The sequence below is a fragment of the Staurois parvus genome, unplaced genomic scaffold, assembly GCF_062004578.1.
Source record: "Staurois parvus isolate SC_StPar_1 unplaced genomic scaffold, SC_StPar_1.0 ptg000692l, whole genome shotgun sequence".
In the NCBI taxonomy this organism is placed as follows: domain Eukaryota; kingdom Metazoa; phylum Chordata; class Amphibia; order Anura; family Ranidae; genus Staurois; species Staurois parvus.
In genome coordinates, this window is record NW_028318488.1 from 357,291 (window position 1) to 373,483 (window position 16,193).

Consider the following 16,193-nt stretch of genomic DNA (forward strand, 5'->3'; position numbering starts at 1 on the left):
AAGGTGGTACTTTGTCCTCGGTTGTTTTGGCATTTTTTAAATGACATCATCTTGCCTTGTGTTTCCCAATTCCTCCTATTCTAAGGAAGTTGGCACTTCAATTATTGGATGTGGTTGGGGCTTACCTGGATTCTACTCGCCCTGTTCAAAAGATGGATTCCCTGTTCATAGTCATAGGCTAGGCTTTCAGGAAGGGGCAGGGGCTTCGAAGTCCAAAATTTCCAGGTGGATCCATCATATTTTAGATCAGGCTTATGCCATTTCAGGTCAGGAACCTCCCATTACTGTTCTTTCTTCCAGGCCTCTGAGCAGACCTTGGGCCTTTCATCAACTGTGCCTCTGTTTCTCAGGTTTGCAAGGCAGCTGCTTGGATATCTGTTCATTCTTTTGCCAAGTTCTACAAAGTTGACATTGCTGCTTCAGCGAATGTTATTGTTGGCCGCAAGGTTTTGCAGGCAGTGGTTTTTAGTTTTGCTGGGGTGTGGTTCTGCTTTTTTCTATGTTTGGTTGAGATACTCTGAGCCCGCCCTCTTGCATTTTGGCACTGCTTGGAGTCATCAGATTGGTAACAATCTAATTATCCACCTGTGTTTTTCAATAAACAAAAAAGAAAATGGGATTTTTGTACTCTCCATAAAATCCTTTTCTCTGCCTTCATTGAAGAACACAGCATCTGCCCTCTTTGTGTAATTTTTGGCCTCAGTTGTTCCCGTTTACTGCTGGCCACTAACTTAATGGTGTGTTGCAAAAAAGGGTTTGGCCACCAGCATGGGCCGTTCCTAGGTTGTTTGCTTTTTTTTTGTTGTACCTGGTGTCCTACTCCTGCAGATGGCATACTAAATTGTTGGTCATGATAAAGATCCAACTGTGTCCTTAAGTGATTACAGAAAAAAGGATTTTTTTTTTTTTTGGTGAGTACAAAAAAACATGTTTTTCTTCTAATGGCCTTGCTCAGCTTTGTATGCCAGTTTCATGACCAAGTTTTATAAAATATATGAAACCTCAATGGTTCTGTCCAACTTAAACCTGATGTTTCATGTTTTGGTGGCAATGAGCAGATTGCATTATTCCTATATCTCCTAAGTGAGGTCTGCGTATCTGGATTATTTGATCATTGCCACAATTTAAGTCCAGTCTCTTCTTTTTCTATTCTCTTTATGACCTCAATACCTGAGCACTGGAAAATCAAAAGTGGGACACGGACTGTTTTTTTTCAGCATATTTTATTATAGTAAAAGGTCATTCTGGGATGGTTTTCATTGCTAGATGCCATATACAATATTTAATTCACGATAGCCCCCTTTTTTGTGTGGTTAAATGTAGACTTTAAATAGTTTAAAAGAAAATTATGTAATTTCCTTTTTAATTATTTTTTTGAACTACAATGTCTTTGTTTTTTGTTTGCCTAGGCTTTCTTACCATCAGCGGATATTGGATATCGTACCCTCGTCATTTTCTGCCTTGTACCCAGCAGAGCCCAAGTGCATTAATAAATATGGGGATGAGAGTAGCAGTAAGTGTTACTAGTCTAAGCATTCTTTCGTGATAATGGTTTATGGTTTTCTGTTTTTGACTTTCAAGTCACTCTGCCAGGAGCTCTAGCTACCAGATATAAATATTCAGAACCTTGCTTACACGAAACCTAGTATTATGTTCTAATACGAATCCAGACATTGACAGATTTGGTGAAAAAATGTTAACTGTATCTTGGTAGTAAACTGTTGTATATGTTTCTTGATTATGTATTTCCCTTTTAATACGAAACACGTGTAAATTTAAATAACGGGTTATTTTAGATTAATTAGGTACAATATTTAAATTGTTTCTTAGCAGTCCAGGATCTGCTAGCATGCATAGAAAAGCAACAGATTCACTTTAATGCTGCTTACGTTTCATCCCTGTGTAAGGCTAGCCATACATTACGCAATTTTCTTTTCTTTAAACGCAGTCAGTGTTGATCGGGGAATCCCTCCCACAGTGCTATTCTGCCGACAGGAAGTCTTTCCCACCAGCAGGATACAGTGATGACTACTGACTGCTATAGCTGATCGCTTGAAAAAAAAAAAAACCTGGCAGGCTGGTTGTACTGAAGTGGATCAAAAAAATTTACTTCATTACAATAAGCCTGCCCATAGATGGATCGAAATTCGGCTGATACCTGCTGAACAGGCCCAATTTTGATCCATCTAGTTTAGTCACTGTAGTTTGTAGGGGTATGTCTCCTCAGACTTCTGTAAGCTACAATATTTAAACTCTGCAGAATCAGAAATCTGAACACTGTTTTTTTGATAGCTTTATCCAGTAAACACATTCAATTATATAAAAGGCTTCATTGTAAGGAAAATTCCAATATCTCTAAAGTTATCCTGTATGGGGTGTTTACCTTGGCACTTGGTGTAGGGCGTTGAGTTAACTGCAGGGTGCGATACAATTTAAGAGCTGTAGGCCATTGCTATGGGACAGAGTCCCTGGAAACCTTTTCGGGGGTTTGGCTACCATGATGGGCAAAGCCTGGACTTGTATATAGCTGAGCATTGTAGATGGGTACGGCAGGATCACCCAGTATCCGTTACTGTGCAAAACGGAGCTAGGTTTGGTTTGTAAAATTCAACCAGTCAGAGCTCAGTTTTAAGTGGATGGACCAGTTGTTACTTCATATCACTGGCTGCACACATTAACGCTGCTTTCACCTACGGCAGGCCTACACAACACAACTGCAGAGTAAAGATGTTTCCGTGCATTGGAGAAGGAACTAGTTTTAACACCAATCTCAGCATCTGAACCTAGCTCTTGACACTCAACAAGCGACCTACTTGACAAAAGCAGAATTCTCTGCATCCGAATCACAATTCCTAGGACAGATAACGTCCATAATTCAGCCGTCTTTGGTTGAGAAAATGTGCGGTGTTTCTAAGCTCTAAACAGAGTTGAACCATGTTATGCTGGTCTTAGACGATGCTGAATCAAAGGGGAATTAAGTGGATGTAGAGGCAGTATTGGAGGAAGCTTCAGAAGATTTCTTGACCTTTCACAGTGTTGCTTTAAAGTGGGAGCTTTACGTGCCTATGCCTAGCAAGATCAGCGGTAGTTATGTGCCTAGAAATACAAAATGTTCTCTTCCTATTTTCTCATTGGAACACAGCTGAAGCAAACCCTTTGAAAGGGGGCTCTGTGTATATGATAAATGTTGGAGTTTCTAAAACCTAACTCTGAGCAAGACCAAATTTCTCCACTGGCAGGCTCAGCCCTGCAACCAGCTCTTGCTGCTATTTTATGTCAAACCACTGCTAACTGGACTAGAATCATGCAGTTGCAGTCCAATTGCAACAGCTACCCTTTGCTCTTCTGTGTAGAAGCCCTAGAACACATGAAACAACATCTAAAATGACTTTAATCTCCATTCATATGTACAGAATTCTCAGCTTGGACAGCAGAAGCTGCCTTTTAAAAGACTCTTCACATGTAAGCCTTTTGAAGTAAGATGTTTAATTGGTGAGGCACTTGACCAATTCGTCAAGGTCACATGTGGAAAAGTTTTGCTTGACTATCCCCTCCCTTGAGAGCTATTTAGCGCCTGTAAATGCAGAGCACCTCCATTCTTTCCCCAGGCTTAACCTTCAGAACCAGAGTTCAACCCTTCCTTTGGAAAGAAGTCTTGCCCCAAAGGGACTCCCTCACTTCTAAGTGTGGGGGATGTCTAGTGCAGTTTGCATCTCTCTGGGTCACATATGTCCCAGACCTGGGGGTTCAATCGTTTTCAAAAAGGGCACAAGATGGAGTTCACAACTCTTCCACATAACCTGCTTTCTTCTTTCAAATCAACCAAAAACTGCCTGGGGGCGGTCAGATTTGCAAAATGCCCACATCTTGTCCCAGGGAGTAGTTATTATATTTGTACAACCAGCCTTTAAATGGGAGGCTGTCTAGATGACTCTCCTGAAGGATTTATCTCTCGCAACTCTCAGAAAATTGTCCACAACAACATTCAGCTGCTCCGGGCCTTTGGATGAAACACTTTATGAACAAAAAAAATCTGCTCTAGAATGTGCCTCGAATACGTGGGCCTTATCCTGGATACATCCTAGGCAAAGGATGTCCTTCCAGAGAAGAATGTTCATGCTCAACAACTGAAATTCAAAAGAAATCTAAGTGAGATTCAATATGAGATTTCAGGGTCTAGTGGTTGGCTCCTTTGAGATTACTTTTTCACCCAATTCCATTCAAGAATTCTCCAACTAAACACTCTGTTAGCATGGAAAAAGCAGGCCCTTTTCCTGGATCTACCCATGCTCTCCTATATTCCCAAATAAGAAAGTTCTTGTCCTAGTGGATCACCACTTCTACTCTAACAATGGAAAAGTCTGTCCTGTCCTACAATTTGACTTAGGCCAGGTTCACACCTAAGCGTTTTGCAGAAATGCACTACAGTCCATTTAACATGATTTCATATGGAATACGTTCACATCTCTGTGTTTTCACCCGATGCGGTTTTTAGAAAGGGTCAGGGACTTTTTTAAATGAAAAAAGTTGTGTTTTTGGTCCTGTAGACTTCAGTGATAACGCTGCAGAAAAGCATGTAGAGTGTTTTTTACCTTGTTTTTTATGTGTTTTAAATCTGCCTAGTAACAAGGAAAAACAAGCGCATCAAAATGCATAGAAAACGCATGTGTCAAAACGCACTGCAGAAACGGATCAAACGCAAACTGCATAGGTGTGAACCCAGCCTTACAGAAGATCCCTGGCCTATTCCCTATAGGCCAGATCTGCTATTTTAAGGGCCCCTATTCCACTGTGCTTCAGTCTCTGGCTTTAATGGCATGGCCTTTAAAACCTAAGTTTTAAAGGATAGAGGGGTTCCTGAGTCTATCATTCATACCCTGTTGAAAGCCATGAAAGCTACTTCCAGAAAGATTTGTTATGGTACTTGGAAGTCTTTCTTCAGTTGGTGTGACTGCAGTCAGTTCAATCTACTGTGCCTCACATTCTGGCCTTCCTATAAACCGATCTTGACCAGAATTTTGCTTGTAGCACCCTGAAAGGGCAAGCTTTGGTCTTATCCATCCTTTTCCAAAGGCCTTTGGCTTTGCATTCCCTTTTAAAAACCTTTTATTCAAGATGTTTAACATATTATGCCCCCTATGCAGCACCTTGTTCTTCCCTGCGACCTTAATTTAGGTGTCTCTGCTTTGCAGAAATCACCCTTTTAACCCAAGGTTGTCAGCAAAGTAGTCTGTAAGATGTGTCTCTGAACTAGTGGCCCTTTTTCTGTAAAAAGCCATTCCTCTTCACGACAACAAGATTGTATCATGCCTTGGATCATACTTTCCTCCAAAGGTGGTTTCAGCATTTCATCTCAATGAGGACCTTGTTCTGCCATCCTTTTGCCCTGCTTCTAAGCATCCAAAGGACGTCTCGTATTGCCTGGGCATAGTCAGAAATTTGATTATACCTAAAAGATACCACTTCCATTAGATAAATGGATTACCTGTTTGATCCTTCCTCGATACCTCACAAGGGGCACCCTCCTTCAAAATCCACCATTGCATAGTGAAAAAGGAATTGAATTACAAGAGGTTATGCTAAAAAAAACAGAGACACGGCGGATCACGGATCAACGAAAAGAGCCGAAGATGTCAACTTGGTCATGTGATCATGTGTCCAATCACAGCTGATAACATGTAAACAGGGAATTGCCAGTTATCGGCATTTCTTTCCTCACGAGCTGTCACGCTGACAGCTCGAGAGGAGAGCCGGTAATCGGCATTCCTCGGAGGGGACATGTACACAGATTATCAGAGCACTGATGATCAGTGTAGCCCCAGCAGTGCCACCTGCCAGTGTCCATCAGTGCCAGCTCTCAGTGCTCATCCATGCCACCTGCCAGTGCCCATCAGTGCCACATTTCAGTGCCCATCTGAGCTGCCTGTCAGTGCCGCCCTACAGTGCCAGCCAGTGCCGCCTATCCGTGCCCACCAGTGATGCCTGTCAATGCCCATCAGTGCCACCTACCAGTGCCTCCTCCTCAGTGTCCATCAGTGCAGCCTATCAGTGCCCATTACTACAGCCTCATTAGCATACATCAGTGAAGGAAAAAATCACTTATTTACAAAATTTTATCATAAAAATGAAAAAAACTTTTTTTTTTTTTTTCAAAATTTTCAGTTTTTGGTTTAAGAAAAAATAAACCCAGAGGCGATTAAATACCACCAAAATAAAGCTCGATCTGTCACAAAAAAAGATAAAAAATTTCATATGGGTACAGTGTTGCATGACCGTGCAGTTGTTCAAAGTGTGATAGCGCTGAAAGCTAAAAATTGGCCTGGGCAGGAAGGGGGTATAAGTGCCCTGTAGGCTAGTGGTTAAACAGAATCTTCCAGCGGTTCACTGTCACCGTTGCAGGTGCTTCCATTTTGCCCATTCGTCCTTTTGGTTCTGTACTCTCTGGCCATTTGAATGCCTGGGCCACAATAGCATCACTCCTGTTCACTGTACCTATAGATAATCCTTATTATACGCTTACCTGTAGGTGCAAGTAAAACATTTTACTACAGCTTTAAGTGAGGTATCTAATTGTAATAAACTTGTTTTTGGCTTTGCAAACACAGTCCCTTGCTTATCGTTTAATAAAGGACAGTACAATTTATCATATCTGTTAATGCATGTTGGGAATGATTACTATGTTTTGTTTACATTTCAGGTGCTCTACCTGGATATGCAGTTGCTGTGACTTTAACAACTTCCATCAAAAATAAGGCCATGAATGATGATATTTTTAATATTTTAAAAGATTTACCAAATCCAAATCAAGATGATGATGATGGTAAGTATGTCCTGCTTTTTGCAGCACCACGTTTTTGGAAAAGACATATTGAACACTGAACAGAATAAATTGAGCAGTAAGGCAGGTTATATAGACTAATTCATTATTTTGCGTGATTTTGCTATAATTTTCCAATTTATTTAGTTTTTTTGTTTCATATTGCTTGTAGATGAAGGAATCAGCTTTAATCCACTTAAAATAGAAGTTTTTATGCAGTGCCTGCTGAACCTGGCTTGTAAATCTTTCAGTCATTCATTTAGCGCACTTGCAAAGTAAGTAGAACCTGTCTCTGAATTAATTTAACTGGTTGTAGTGTGTGCCTTTTTTTTGTTAGTGTTTTTGTTTAGAATATTTACTATTTACATAATTGCTGTTGCTTTTTTAAAGATTTCATGACGTAATAAAAGCACTAACTGACAGTGAAGAAGGGAAGATTCATATTCTGAGAGTTGTTTATGATGTCTGGAAAAACCATCCCCAGGTACAGATTTTGAGATTGTTTGATGGCTAGAAAAACAATTGCCAGTTGGTGTGTGGTTTTGTTTTTTTTCTTTTTTTTTTTTTTTTTTTTTAAAGAAAAATCCACCCAGCAATGATATTTCAGTAATGGGTGCTGGTGTTCAATCCCTGTTGTTTACTTGTGCCTGTCCCCTTTGGATAGGGAATATCACATACCATTGATTTCTAAATGTGGTGGTTGGGGTCGTGTAAGTATTTGTTGACTAAATTTTGTATGTCCCCCATTACAGTTAATATATACTCTAGAGCAGGGTTTCTCAACCAGGGTTCCTTGGAACCATAGGGTTCCTCCAGAGGTTGCCAGGGGTTCCTTGAGCAATGAGCAATTTTTGCCTCTCAGGTAAGTTCCCACTGACACCATTGATCTTTTTAGCTATCTGTAAGGGTGTAATTCTTCCCAATGACCACGAGTGTAAGGAGCATTCTTACCTCTGACTATCAATATATCATGAATTGTAAATAAAGTCATTTTTAGCAGGGGTTCCCTGAGACCGGAAAATTTATGTCAAGGGTTCCTCTGCAGTGAAAAGGTTGAGCGAAACTGAGCTAGAGGCTGTTATATTGTTGGAAGCAAATTAGGATTTTTCTTTACACCATTATCTTTAAATAGAATGTTATTTTACATTGTATAATGACAGGTTAAAGTAAATGTCACTGTAGCACACTTAGATGAAAACCATTTTTTCTTGATAAATCCATAGAGGGATACAGTTTGATGGTAAGAAACCTATGGGTATACTGTTGCCTACAGGCGAAATAGACAGTAGGCACATAGAAAACTGAAGGCCAGTTTTCCTGAGGCTATAATATTTGTGCTCTCGATCATCGATTTTCTTCACTTTACTATAAGTCAAAGCCACTGTAAGTTGTGTTTTTTTTTTTTTGTTTTGTTTTGTTTTTTTATATTATTGTGTGTGCATGCTTTTGGATCTTGCCTCAGCCCAGAGAAAGTTTCACAAAGGTTCTTGCACAGATTCTGGGTCTTTGTCTTATAGGTATTCCAGTCATTTGATGCCTTGAAAAATCTACTGTTCGAGCAGATCTTCCTGGCCTTGGACTCTTTTATGTGTCCTTTATTCTATTTTGGATGAATGCTGAATACCATGCATTTGTCTCTGATTCCATGACATTGCGTGGAGTCCTTGGGCTTTTCTTCTAGGTACCCTTCAGGCCAAGGCCTTCTTGTCACAGTAGAAGTAAACAAAACTGCAGAGTTTGGTTTGGCAAGGTCAATTCCTGCGTCTGTCTTCCCTGAGGAGCTGCGTGTAAGTTCGGACATTTTATTCCTTTGAAATGGAAGATTGTCAGGACGGATGCCAGTCTTCAGGATTGGGGTGGAATTCTCGGCTCTCTGTTCAGGGTTGTTGGTCTCAGGTAGAATCAAGACTTCTAATGAACATCTGGAGTTAAGAAAAACGAGTCTGTTGTTGCTTCAGTTGTTTATCCTGTCCTGGGAAGAGCTCCATTTGGTCCACAGTAAACATTTCCAGGGTTGAAAACTGGCAGGCAGACTCTCAGCAGACAACACCTGGACTTGAGGGGATAGTCTGTCTGTGTAGGGGACTTTGGTTGTGTATCTACTAGCTTCTGTGTTCAACAGGAATCTGGACAGGTTTTTTTCAAGATCGTGGGATCTGATGGGCAGCAGATGTCCTTGATTTAGTACTATCAAGGTAAGGTGTCTGCCATATCTGTTCTTTTTCAACACCCTCTTGCGGAGTACATCATTTTTTTTTTTTTGGAAAAGCGCTTCTTTCCACAGCATGACCCCCTTGAATGGGCTGTTAAGCCCTTTTGATACTGAGGGCAGTAATATTAAGTGCCATTTTTGTAGGGATGGGGATGCTTAAAAGGCTCATGCAAGACATGGATTTCGAGACGGAATAACACCCAATAAGACATCTATGTTTCCAAATTAAAGCTCAGAAATCTACCATCTTGAAGATCAGATATACGGCATAGGAAAAAACATAACAGGAAAAAACAATAAGGACATAATCACAAACATCAGCACACAACTTTTTTTTTTTTTTTCTTTGAGGGGAAGAGAAATATCAGCAATGTGTTTTTCCTGCAGAGGGAATACAATTTAGAGTGCAGCCAAAAAAAACCAGGAGGCTTGAAAGGAGCCTGTCTAACAAAATGTATTCAAGTATTATTGACTGTTTCCCAGGTAACAGGGGCACATGTAGGTGGGTTACAGTGGTGCAGCTCAATAGATGGGAGAGTGGCCAGGCCCCAGTTGTGAAGCCATTTCAAACCCTCAGGATGCGGAATGGAAGTGATTTTATCTAGGCACTGGACCAGGATTTTAGTGGGAAAGCCCCATTTGCAAAGATTTCAAGTTGAGTAAAAGGCTCAGGGAAGGAAGTTGCATTTTTATCTGCCAGCATGATGCGCTCTTTGGCACTTAGGCTAAGACATTGCATAGAGCAGTGGCGGGGATGTGATTTGGTTTGAAGAGTCTATAAATCCTGGTCAATTATTGGGTCATGAAGAGACAGCTCTGGGACTAGGGTCTTAAAGAACTGTTGCAGATATGGTGTGGGGTCAGTCCCCTGTACGGACTCAGGAATGCCCCTAAATTTTAATATTTTTTTCTCTAGGAGTAAACCTCCAGCTCCGTCAGTTTATTGGTGATACTTTGGAGCTCATATGAGTGATTCTGATGAGCTTCCACTAGCTTTTATATAAGCTGTGGTAAAATCACCTAGCTGCCGTTCTACACGGTCAGTGCATTTGCCCGAGTGATCTGCATGGGATTGAATCAGAGTAATAGATTTCTATAATTCTCTGTGTAAATATTTCTGGGGAGACATAAACATATGCTTTAGCCCCAGTTCATGTTTGTGGCTCTGCGTGCCATGAGTGCGTTGGTATGGCAGGCTGTTTCTTTGACAAAATCCGTTCCTCTCACTATTTCAGAAACAGGATGCCTCCAATCACCCTCTTCCATTGCCTGTAAAAGTAATCCAGCAGCTCTTTAGCTGCTTGGATTACCTTTACTTTGTTCAGCATCTCCAGCTCTAGAAAAAAAAATATCTCGGTCATCGCTGCAGTGATGACTGAGATATTACCCATGACATCCAACATCGTACCAGTAGGTCGCTGGCCATCAAGTGGGTAAAATGATACTAAACACACTTTAACTTAATTATCCTTTATCTTTCTGTATGTGGATGATGGCACTGTAATTATTTCTATTAAAAAAAAAAAATCCAGGTACCTTTTTTCCTGATCAGTATACAGCTGTCACATGACCCAGCTTGTCTGCAGGTAAGCATAAGCAGGAGGAGCTTCTAGTCCTCTGCTGCTGGTCACATGTTCAAAATAAAGAGCACGGCCTTTGGGATACACAGCAAAAATAAATATGTGTTTGTATGATGATTTAAAACAGTTTATTGATATTGACTGCGATAGTGCGGTGGACTAACTGATGGTGTGGGGAACTGACACTGACGTCACCAGTGACACTAATACAGTGATCAGTAATCATATTTTATACTGCCACTGTACTAATGACACTAGCTGAGAAGGGGTTAAATGTGTGCTTAACAATGTGTAATGAGTGTATTATGTGCTGCTTTTACTAAAAGATCTTTTTCTCACCCCTGAGATACAGATTGTTCCTTCTGTACAGAGCCCTGTGTTGATCGTCAACGCAAGTCTGTGGGCTGTGATTGCACACAGGCAATGAGCAGGTCCCAGCCATGAATCAATGTGCGGGACCTGCTGACAGACTCTCGCTGTGACTGTACAGTCACAGTGAGTGTCGGGGTGGGGCGCTGTAAACCAGGAAGCAGACAGCAACGTACCAGTATGTCGCTGTGCCTGCATGGGCCGCTCATCCACAGTACATTGTGGGCAGGCAGTTCGGAAGTAGTTAAACTATTGTATCTACCATTGAAAATATGACTCTAATATTTAAATAATTTTCTTTGTTTTCCGTGGTATATTAGTCTGCTGATTTGATGTGACAAATAATGCATGTGAAAATAGTTTGTCCTCATTTATACATGAAAAAAACTTCACCTACTTTTGTATTTTACAGATGATTACCGTTCTTGTAGATAAGCTTATACGGACCCAGATTGTTGACTGTGCTGCTGTAGCCAATTGGATTTTTTCACCTGAGTTATCCAATGAGTTTACAAGGTAATTTTCTCTGTTCTTTGGTGTTTGCTGGTAATCAAAGTATCTGACACCTATATCTACCATAGTGATTAACTGTCTGCCATTTCTACTTCAAGAATTCACATGATCTCATGCATGGTTTGAGGCTATGAGTCCTAGAAACGTTTAAAAATCTCCATGTATGTTTTTTATACTATAGATTATGAACTTTGGACATAGCTAGTAGTAGTTATCCACATTCAACTGAACTTGTACTGTATTGCGGATGTAAATTTTGTGTTTTGGAACTTTGTTTTATAGATTGTACATTTGGGAAACGTTGCATTCTACAATTAGGAAAATGAACAAACATGTTCAGAGAATTCAGAAGGAGTTAGAAGATACAAAACAAAGATTGGCCAAGCAACACAAACGTGTATGTAATCTAGAGAGCAAATGTACTATTTCTGTGATTTTAGCCTTAAACTGAAGGGTGTTATGCTATTTGGGTGCTAATATTAGAAGGCTGCTTACCAATAACAAAATGGTTAGGTCTTGTCTCAAAATAATCAGTCTGAGATACTTCTGAGTAGATTCAGAATTCCTTTGACCTGCAGCTGACCTCCTCCTGACCTGCATTTGACTTTCTTCAAGCTGATTTTGTATTCCCATAGACATGTTTTGGGAATGCAACACCTGTTTTGAAGCGAAAAAAAGCCCATAGACACATTTCCTCAGGTGTGTAGTCAGGTTAGCCCTGCATTTTTTTTTTTTTTTTTTTTTGCTATTTTTTATTATATTTGCACATACAGGTGATTTTGAAAGTACCAGATGAAGTAACATTATACTTCTTGATGGGCCTTACAATAGGGGTAGTGTTGGCATTGGATGAATTTATAACTTTACCTGCATGCCCCACTGAGGCTCATGAATGTCAAATGGCTGAGCTATGCTGTGCTAATTTAAAAATCCATCTGAATGTACAAACTCCAAATCAGGAACTCCAGGCTATGAGTGAGCTACTGATGTACCTTAGGAAGCACTGGCTGAACCCAACCCCAACAACTGTGCGAAACCGTATTTCAATGAGAATCCAGTACATACCGATTTATTAGACTTCTTTCAGAGGGAAGACTGGGGGCCCCTTATAATATAATTTGATGTTGTAAACCTTTCATGTTAAAGTGGACTCAGAAAGAAAAACTCATCATAGTGAATACAGTGTACTGCATATTCTAGGACCCTGATTTAGGGTTATAGAAAAGGAGGGTAAAAACTGTTTTAGGTACTTGGGTTTTAAGGGAGCTAGGTGCTGCAAATTGAATGAAAGAATAAAAATTAAAGCCATAAAGGCATGCAGATGTTGATGTTTAACTGCAAAATTGTTCATGTTTGACAAATGTTTAAATTTATTTTTCCAAGACGTCAGTGAATCTCAGACTATAAAAAAGCAGCTCTATTGGGAAAGGATTTTCATTGTAACATTATAGTTCTATCATCAGTCTTCATTAGCTGCAAATAAAGTTTCTTTTTTTCTATACAAAAGCACCTTTTTTTACAAAAAAACTTTTAAACAAAGCTAAAATTGAGACCTCACGTAGACGTTCAGGGACACAGGTCAGCTTCATCAGACAGGTGACATACATATTTGTAATTGCTTTCAGAGAGACAATGATGACGACAGTGGAAGGGAGGATGGGCCCCTGGAGGAACAAATAGAGCGCCTACAAGAAAAAGTGGAGTCTGCTCAAAGTGAACAGAAGAATCTTTTCCTTGTCATTTTCCAGGTAATTAACGCAACTAAATGTATCCACTGCTCCTTTTTCACTAGTGGTTTAGAAGCTTTAGAAATGGTTGTTCTCTTTCAGCGCTTTATCATGATTCTGACAGAGCACTTAGTACGCTGTGAAACTGGAGGCATTGATGTGATCACTCCATGGTACAAGAACTGTATAGAAAGGCTTCAGCAAATCTTCCTACAAGTCAGTAATACTTTCCTGAATGGTGTCTTTTTGGGGAATGAACTGCTGTAGCATGCCACTAACCATAATATTTGTTTCTTTCAGCATCATCAGATAATCCAGCAGTACATGGTGACACTGGAAAATTTGTTGTTCACAGCAGAATTGGACCATCATATCCTGAAAGTCTTCCAGCAGTTCTGTGCACTACAGGCTTAATACAAACACTGGGATCTTGTCTGCACCTTACAGAGCTGAAGGCTAATTGGATACAGTACAATGTTTTTAAACAAAACTATTGACACATTTTACATGTGGTTCTAGTAGATTAAAGAGACTTTTTTGCTAGTATTTAAAATGATCTGACTTCAGTTCAGGAATACAATATGAGTTTCTAGCAAAATAATACCTTTTTTCTTTTGGATTTTCCATGAAGCTTTAGCATTCATGTGGTTTGGATTTCCCCATTATCTTTGTAGTCCTATTATAGAATATTTTAATGTATTGGTATGCCTCCTTGTTGCAATGTGAAGATAGGAATCAAATTTTGTAAAGGGGCTGTACAACTTATAATTTTTTTTATTATCTACAAAAATATTGGAGTTGTGAAACTTCATTTGCTTGCTTTTTTTTTCCCCATGAGATGTCTTATTTTTGACACTGTCTCAATTTGAATACAGAAAAAGTTGTTTTTAAAAATGATCATTGTGCTTTTTGTTATTGTCTGCATATATAAAATGAATCTGTAACAATTCAAAGCATCTGTGTGGGAAGTCATAGAAAAGCTTATCCTTTGCCTCTTCGGTGATGGCCCATTTCAGGTTGGTGATGTCTTTCGGTGAAGCTAAATAGAATCTCATAGTCTGTTTGCTCTCTTCAAATTTGTACTGTTTTGGTACTGCTTGTAATATAGAGGAGCTATAACTATAACCAAGATCAAACTTGGTTTCTCTGTTTTAATAATGAAATATAGTGTTTACCAAGAAGCTTAACGGAAATGATGCGCAACATTTTATTTTATGTTCAACATGGAGTAGGTGTGCCTTATTTTCAGTTACACTGTATCATGGATACAATTGCAATATAAATAATGTATTGGTGGCTCTACAAAAGTGCATGAGCAACTGCATGTTCCCGGCACACACACGCACAAGAAATGCAATAGTTTGAATATCACTTGTGCAGGTCATGCAATTTTAAATCTGTAGTTTGAGGCACGTCTTTAATACGTGTTAACCGTTTCCATACTGGGCACATTTACCCCCTTCCTGCCCAGGCCATTTTTCAGGTTTCAGTGTTCTCACACTTTGAATGACAATTGCGCGGTCATACAACATTGTACCCAAATTAAAATTTTATCATTTTCTTCACACAACTAGAGCTTTCTTTTGGTAGTATTTAATCACTGCTGGGGTTTTTATTTTTTGCTAAATTAACAAAAAAAGACCGAAAATTTTGAAAACAAAAATGCGTTTTTCTTTCTCTGTTATAAAAGTTTGCAAATAAATAATTGTTCTTCATAAATTTAGGCCAAGATGTATTCTGCTGCATGTTTTGGTGAAAATAACCCAAATTAGGATGTATTATTTAGTTTGTAGGAAAGTTATAGAGTTCACAAACTGGGATATATCTGAATATTGATCAATCCTGAAGTACTGACACCCAATCTAATTTCCTGAGGTCCACGAATGTCAGAACAGTACAGATATCCCCCAAATTACCCCTTTTTGCAGAGTAGACAGTCCGTCGTACTTCATAAGAGGCATGGCGACTTTTTTGAAGTTTTTTGTTTCTTTTGTCATAATTTTTCGGAAAATGAAAAAATTAAATATTTTCACAATTTTTTTTGTTTTACATACTCTCACCAGTGCAGTACAGCGTCATCATATAACTGGCATGGTGGTGATCAGGGACACTGACTGGTGACAGTATGAAAAAAAATATATAATTTTTTTTTATATTTTTAAATTTTTTATAAAATTTTTTCTCTTTTTTTAAGATTTGTTTTTCATATTTCACTATGACCAAAGTAGTACAATGTTACCATAGTAACATTGTACTACTTTGGGGAAGTGATCAGTATTTTATTTATTTTATTTTTTTTTACACAAATTGCTTATAGCAAAGAATTACCGTATTTTTCGCTCCATAAGACGCACCTGACCAGAAGACGCACCAAGGTTTTAGAGGCAAAAAAAAAATATTCTGAACCAATGGACTGCAGACATAGTACAGGGGATGACCAGAGACTGCGGACACAGTACAGGAGATGGACCAGAGACTGCGGACACAGTACAGGGGATGACCAGAGACTGCGGACACAGTACAGGGGATGACCAGAGACTGCGGACACAGTACAGGAGATGACCAGAGACTGCGGACATAGTACAGGAGATGACCAGAGACTGCGGACATAGTACAGGAGATGACCAGAGACTGCGGACACAGTACAGGAGATGACCAGAGACTGCGGACACAGTACAGGAGATGACTAAGAGACTGCGGACACAGTACAGGAGATGACTAAGAGACTGCGGACACAGTACAGGAGATGACTAAGAGACTGCGGACACAGTACAGGAGATGACTAAGAGACTGGGGACACAGTACAGGAGATGACCAGAGACTGGGGACACAGTACAGGAGATGACCAGAGACTGCGGACATAGTACAGGGAAAATACCAGGGACACAGTACAGATGACCAGAGACTGCAGACAGTGCAGGGGATGACCAGAGACTGCAGACAGTGCAGGGGATGACCAGAGACTGCAGACAGTG

The 16,193-nt window shown here is 39.7% G+C and overlaps 1 protein-coding gene across 1 annotated transcript in view; it reads left to right on the top strand.

The window, feature by feature from the left end:
• The window catches only part of NCBP1 (nuclear cap binding protein subunit 1), a 59,441-nt gene extending 44,504 nt beyond the window's left edge, over window positions 1–14,937 (top strand). Inside the window, exons 15-23 of the mRNA XM_089652750.1 lie at window positions 1,410–1,513; window positions 6,698–6,820; window positions 6,990–7,092; window positions 7,208–7,301; window positions 11,391–11,494; window positions 11,774–11,888; window positions 13,117–13,239; window positions 13,321–13,434; window positions 13,519–14,937. Of these exons, the coding sequence (XP_089508876.1) occupies window positions 1,410–1,513; window positions 6,698–6,820; window positions 6,990–7,092; window positions 7,208–7,301; window positions 11,391–11,494; window positions 11,774–11,888; window positions 13,117–13,239; window positions 13,321–13,434; window positions 13,519–13,632 (994 nt within the window). The 3' untranslated portion in view covers window positions 13,633–14,937. The remainder of the gene's footprint in view (window positions 1–1,409; window positions 1,514–6,697; window positions 6,821–6,989; window positions 7,093–7,207; window positions 7,302–11,390; window positions 11,495–11,773; window positions 11,889–13,116; window positions 13,240–13,320; window positions 13,435–13,518) is intronic.
• Window positions 14,938–16,193: the final 1,256 nt, after the last annotated feature.